Source organism: Egretta garzetta, unplaced genomic scaffold (assembly GCF_000687185.1).
Source record: "Egretta garzetta isolate BGI_Z169 unplaced genomic scaffold, ASM68718v1 scaffold168, whole genome shotgun sequence".
NCBI classification, from domain to species: domain Eukaryota; kingdom Metazoa; phylum Chordata; class Aves; order Pelecaniformes; family Ardeidae; genus Egretta; species Egretta garzetta.
The window spans coordinates 1327205-1333998 of record NW_009260675.1 but is presented as its reverse complement, the minus strand read 5'-3'; the positions used below and the strand labels follow the sequence as shown (position 1 = coordinate 1333998).

The 6794-nt window shown below is 42.3% G+C and overlaps 1 protein-coding gene across 4 annotated transcripts in view; it reads left to right on the top strand.

Annotated features, from left to right (window-relative positions):
- The first annotated feature begins 3429 nt into the window (after window positions 1–3429).
- ARHGEF7 (Rho guanine nucleotide exchange factor 7) overlaps window positions 3430–6794 on the top strand; it is an 83606-nt gene continuing 80241 nt past the window's right edge. For all 4 annotated transcript variants that reach the window (XM_035901152.1, XM_035901149.1, XM_035901150.1 and 1 more), the window contains exon 1: window positions 3430–3504. In XM_035901152.1, the coding sequence (XP_035757045.1) occupies window positions 3499–3504 (6 nt within the window). In that variant the 5' untranslated portion in view covers window positions 3430–3498. The remainder of the gene's footprint in view (window positions 3505–6794) is intronic.

Below are 6794 nucleotides of genomic sequence, written 5' to 3'. Positions count from 1 at the left end.
TCAGCCAAATGCTTAAAATCTTAATATTCACTGAGAATGCTGTACCTGTGTATATTCAAGGCACTAGTCTAGCAAGGAAATAATTTAAAAAAAAAAAAAAACCTTTCCATTTTACTCTCAAGCAGTATATGAACTGTTATCACTATGACTGTTAGATGCAGCCTTACTGATATTCTGGTGGTTTAAGGATACGAGCAAGTTAAGATTGGTGGAAGACACATTTGAAGAAAAAGTGTGTGTCTGGAAGCTTGGCTGAACTACCCCAGTTCCCCCCCCCCCCCATCTGTCTCCAGTTGTAGACCTTGCCTTATCAGGAGAAATACCTTAATTTAAAAATATTTCCTCCATAACTGGCTTCTGACTTCATGGGCTAGAAGGAGGGAATAAAGAGTATAAAGGATACCTGAGGTCTTGAAACTGACTGATTTGAAGAAAAGAATGCTGCTACAGGCTTACTGTGTGCTTCAGTCTGCTCTCGCCAGGTACATTCTCAACCTTCTTTTCTAATTGCCTTTTCCTTTGACTAATTCCTCAGTTGATGTTTTCCGATTTCATTAGGTACTGGTTGTTGGAGTGATACGAGGGACAAGAATTGCTATGTTAGCTTTATTTCCTTATTGCTATTAGATCACAACCACTGTTTGAACAGAAGTCTCCATCCGCTCAAGGTTAGTGGTTTAGAGGACTTAAAATGGCCTCAGTGTATTACCGTGGCCATTTTGAACGTGATGGAGTTCAAACAGATGTGTGCAGAGGTTAGTTGTCTTTTAAAATGAGAGGATGGATTTGGTAGTTGAACAACCAGTGTGTGGATGAAATGGATATCTATAAGGCATTTCATTTGGTGTTTAAGAAATGTCAGTGATGGAAAAATCGATATGGCTCATATGAAATTAATTTAAAAACTGGCTAATTAATAGTAGGCTTAAATACAATTACAAATGTAGAATGACCATCCAATTTACCCCTGGCTGTAGGGGATTTTCTGCCATTGGTATGTTGTTTAATGTTTCATTAGTGACCTGGAAGAGGTCATAAAATAGTTATCAATACAGTTTGCAGCCAGTTGAAATCCTAGGGGCAAAAAAATGCAGGCATAATTATGGGAAGCCAGGCTTGTATATTGGGAATTGGTGGGGGGTACGGAAAGGGAAGCCAGGATCTGTGGGTCAGGATAGGCTTTGGCCCTAAGTGTCCTGTCATCAGAAGGGCCAGCCAGCATGCTCCTGAGTGTACGTGTAGTGTTACAGATCTCGTAAGACTCCTTCTTACTAGGCAGTTTGGTCTGGTCTGCTTCTAGAATACTGTATCTGCCTGGGATATTGAGGTGTCAGACCTTGAAATCAAGGAGAGAACAGAAGAATGTGAGAGAGATGTTAAAAGAACAGGAGAACAGACAGATAATGAGAGGCATACAGGGATGAGCCTGCTAAGCTTGACGTTCGCTGATTGCCAGCTAACTACTTATAAATAGCAAAGTGTTTCCAGTGTAGGGTTCCTAATATAGTCCTGGTCTGTCTTTATTCAATAGGTGTGCTTTATGTTAATGTTTATGTAAGATGTATCTGCACGTGGTCAGTTCTATGGAATTTAAAAACAAAGCTATTCTGTTTAAATAGTTTGTTCAAAAGATTTGGCTTGGCTGGGTCCTCATCCGATGTAACTTACGACAGTTTTATACTTGCATCTTGCCCCTCACTACAAGAAAGATGTTGCATTGCTGGAACATCTCCAGAGGAGAGCAACCAAGCTGATGAGGGGTCTGGAACATAAGTCATACAAGGAGCAGCTGAGGGAACTGGGGTTGTTTAGTCTGGAGAAGAGGAGGCTGAGGGGAGACCTGATCGCCCTCTACAACTGCCTGACAGGAGGCTGTAGTGAGGTGGGGGTTGGTCTCTTCTCCCTGGTAACAGATGATAGGACGAGGGGGAATGGTTTGAAGCTGCGCCAGGGCAGGTTTAGGCTAGACCTTAGGAAAAACTTCTTCACCGAAAGGGTTGTCAGGCTCTGGAATGGGCTGCCTAGAGAGGTGGTCGAGTCCTCATCCCTGGAGGTATTTAAAAGAAGGGTAGATGAGGTGCTTAGGGACATGGTTTAGTGGTGGGATGGCAAGGTCAGGTTAAAGGTTGGACTTGATGATCTCAAAGGTCTTTTCCAATCAAAGTGATGCTATGATTCTATGATTCTAATTTTTTATCTGGCTGTCTTGGTGGAGGACAGGGATTGGATAAGCAGGAGGGTGAACTTCATCACAGGTGGAGTCTCTGCAGAGTTAAAGATACTGTTTGCCTGGAAAGAAAGGGTGCATTGGAAATATTTGTCCATAAAGCCTTGTTTAACATCTATATATGCCTGTGACATAATGTTTAAAAAGACAAAGCTCAATTATTTCCAATGTAATATCTTTCTAAGTGTTTGCATTTTTAGGTTTTAAGAGCTGTTGTAAGCATGTGCAAATTTGAATTCACATTGTGCTTCTGACATGATTTGAAAAGTGGGTTGTGTTGGCATTATAGAAGATAATTTAGCATGCAGACCTTTTAATGTGGTAATAGTTGCAATATAAAAATAACTCTGCTTGATACTTGGATCTCAAAATTCAGCTTTGATTGTTAAAGTTGCAGAATTGGGTGTGTGTGTGTGTGTTTGTCATCCAGTGACATTGAATAGGGAAGCTACCGAATGACTTTCTCGCATCAAGGTATGGTGTTTTTATTAAAGAGTCAGTTCTCTGATCTGTCTGTAAATACCAGAATGAAGATGGTAGTCCACATGCAAGTCAGACTTCTCTTGAAACCTGGAGTAGACTTTTTCTCTGGCAGTCCCATGGAAGCTCCTCTTAAAGCATCTTGATGCATTTACTGAGGTCAGAGGGAGTTTTCAAATATGTTGTGAAATGAGCAAACCTCCACTAAGGTGGTAGAAGGGTGTGAGAGTTTGGTGGGTTGGTTTTTTTTTGTTGTGTGGGTTTGTGGGTTTTTTGGTTTGGGTTAGTTGTTTGGTTTTTTTTTTTTTGAAACAAGGTTTTTATGATCAAGTAGTTGAATTTGTAACAAATTAGGCTCAAAACTTTAGAGCACCTAAGCTTTTTTCCTTGCTTTTTAACTCTCTGGGTTAGTTTCTTCTGAAGCATTTGTTAAGTTAGGAGAAAATCTCCCTGGAGGGTGTCATGTCCCCCTCCCCCTCTGTCAAATGAACGTGCTGGCCATGAGCGTGCTGAGGGTGGCTTCCTGTCAGAATTGCTTTATGTAAAACTGCAAGGAAGCAAATGTTTCTCGTATCCTCCCATTGTGTTGTTTCCTGTGAAGTAGCAGACTGGATGCGTGTCCTGGATACAGGCTTTTTTTATGGCACTATACGTGTTGGGATGATCCAATCAAATCATTCTTGGTATCCCCTATAGTCTCAGCGTAGCAGGAAACGAAGCTTCCTTGCATCCTGTTGTTCTCCAGTTAGCCTGACTTTGGAGAGCTCTTGGCTCTAGCAGAATCCAGAATAATGAAGGTGAGATTAAAGTGGATTTAGGATTTTTTGTTTACTTAATTTTTCTAAGTTTAAGCTATAGTTTCTAATCTTTTTCTTAAATGTTCCTTTTTATTTAATAGTTCTTTCTCTCCCCTGTGGTACCTTTCTGATCCAGTTCTGGTGTTCACACAAGCACCTGTATCTCTCGTATTTCCTTTTTGGGGGATCAGAGCCATTATTCCATGATTCTGTTCATACTTCTCATTTGCTTGTTTAAAAGCTACCACAATAAGCATATAGCTAACAATGAAAATTTTACACTCCTGATGCTTTCTTATTCCAGAACAGCTTCATTTTTTTTTTTTCCCAATTTAAGCAGTGGTTAAGCTATCTCCAGTCTGGTTTTGCTTTTATGTATTCTGCTGTCACCTTATTTGTATCTTTTCTTATCTCTAGTATAAATTATGCTATTAATGAAACTTAACATATCCTTAGTCTTCTTGTGTAAAATCAGACAATTTCTTATTTGCTTAATGTCTCTTATTGTGCACATAGTTTTTAAATACTTCCTCATGTTCAGGAAAAACCCTACAAAATTCACATCTAGGCAATTCCGTTGTCCCTCTCCTTACTCCGAACAGCTTCAAATAAATAATAGTATTCAAATTTTCTGTAGCCCAGTAAAACTCAATTAAATAGTTATTTCATGTGAGTGATAACTGCTTGAAGTATATTAGTGTTCATCTCAGCTTGATTTTTTTTTTTTTTTTCATCTTTTTTTGTGGCATGGCTCTTCTGAGCTGTATACACACAAACCAAGCTTGAAGGATGTTGATATAGAGCTACTGCTCTCTGGGACCAGAGATGATTCTCGGTCTGAGGGGAAAAAAAAAGTGTGTGTTAACACATGCAGGTACCTCAAATACTGTGAATGCTTTGGGAGATTTTTTTTTTTTCTTACTGAATAATACTGTCCTTAAATGTTTCCCAAATTTGCTTTACCTTTCTTAGTAGATCACATAACCGGTCACAACTGGTCTGGCAGTCCCTTCTGTGGTTACTTTAGGTAGCTTTCATGAAAATTTTTACTTCTCTTGGGTTTAACCAGCCTCCCTTTTTCTCCTCCCAGTCTACCTTTGTCCCTTCCTCTCTTTTCCCCTGGGAATACGGGGTTTTCCTCTCCTGCCTCTGAAGGCAATACAGACTGGGGGTACCTCTGGGGTACAGACTCTGTGATAGTGCCTGTGGCATGGGTCTGTTATCAGGAAAATAAACAGGGTTTTGTTGACTTCTAAAATAAAAGCAGCTACGCTGTGGGAAACTGAATCTCTTTCTGTTTCTTAAATCAGTTGGAACAACTGTAATAGCTGTCTTTTATTGTCCTCTTTCTAGTCCTGCACAAGGGAGTACTGTGACTCCTTTCAACCTATGCGGAGTCTATTGTGAGAGCTTTTTTCATAAGACTTTGGATGTGTGTTTCCATTACCTCAGGCAAATATATGGGTCTTTTTTTTTAATCTCCTCTTTTTCCCTCTGAAAATCCAGATGTTTAATGTCATCACCCAGTGCTTGAAAGTTACTAGAACGTTTTCTACAAGGTAGTTTGAGATTTGGATCTCTTTCCCCCAGTTAAAAATAAAATAACCCCCAGCTTTCATCCCTCCCCTTCCCAAACCTCATTCTCCATCTAACTTATCCAGCAACTTCACTCTTCATAAAATTAATTAATTTTCAGGAATGCTGCCTTACTCTGTCTTGTAGAATAAAGAGACAGCATGTACGTTGTAGTACTTTTAAAACTATTGTAGTAATTTTAAAAATATTTTGTGAAGCATCAGGTACAGTGCCTGTGAGCCACTACAGAAAAAGAAGGTTATGCCAAGAGTAATGGTACCCAGTAACTTTTTTGGCCAAACTGTCTGAGGGAAGATTCTCTCTTCTGATAATCATTCTCCATCACTTATGAGCAGTCCTGGTTAACTGGGGGGGGTCCCAGATGACTGGAGGTTGGCAAATGTAACTCCCATCTACAAGAAGGGCCAGGCGGGGAACTACAGAGCTGTCAGCCTGATCTGGGTACTGGGGAAAATTATGGAGTGGTTCATCCTGAGTGCACTCACCAGGCATGTGCAGGACAAATAGGGGATCGGTCCCAGCCAGCATGGGTTCATGAATTGCAGGTCCTGCCTGACCAACCAGATTTCCTTCTATGACCAGGTGACCCACCTAGGGGGTGAGGGAAAGGCTGTGGATGTTGTCTACCTGGACTTCAGCAAGGCCTTTGATGCTATCTCCCACAGCATTATTCTGGAGAAAATGGAGGTTCATGGCTTAGACAGGCATACTCTTCGCTGGGTAAAAAGCTAGCTGGATGGCTGAGCCCAGAGAGTTGGGGTCAACAAAGTTAAATCCAGTTGATGGCCGGTAACAAGCGGTGTTCCCCAGGGCTCAGTTTTGGGCCCAGATCTGTTTAATATCTTAATCCCCTTGGTCCAGGTCATTGATAGAGTGTACCCTCAGTAAGTTTGCAGATGACACGAAGCTGGGTGGGAGAGTTGATCTGCTTGAGGGGAGGAGGGCTCTGCAGAGGGATTGGGACAGGCTGGATCGATTGTATGAGGCCAATTGTATGAGGTTTAGCAAGGCCAAGTGCTGGGTCCTGCACTTCTGTCAGAAGGGTCCTGCACTTTGGTCACAACAACCCCATACAGCGCTACAGGCTTGGGGAAGAGTGGCTGGAGAGCTGCCCGGTGGAAAAGGACCTTGGGGTGTTGGTTGACAGCCAACTGAATATGAGCCAGCAGTGTGCCCAGGTGGCCAAGAAGGCCAATGGCATCCTGGCTTGTATCAGGAATAGTGTGGCCAGCAGGAGCAGGGAAGTGATCGTGCCCCTGTACTCTGCACTGGTGAGGACACACCTTGAATGCTGTGTTCAGTTTTGGGCCCTTCACTACAAGAAAGATGTTGAGGTACTGGAACATGTCCAGAGAAGGGCAATGAAGCTGGTGAGGGGTCTGGAGCACAAGTCTGATGAGGAGCAGCTGAGGGAACTGGAGTTGTTTAGCCTGGAGAAGAGGAGACTGAGAGGACACCTTATTGCCCTCTACAACTGCCTGACAGGAGGGGGTAATGGGGTGGGATTTGGCCTCTTCTCCCAAGTAACAAGTGATAGGATACGGCTTCAATGTGCACCAGGGGAGGTTTAGAATCATAGAATCATAGAATGTTTGGGGTTGGAAGGGACCCCTAGAGGTCATCTAGCCCAACCCCCCTGCAGGGAGCAGGGACACCGCTAACCAGATCAGGTTGCTCAGAGCCCCATCCAACCT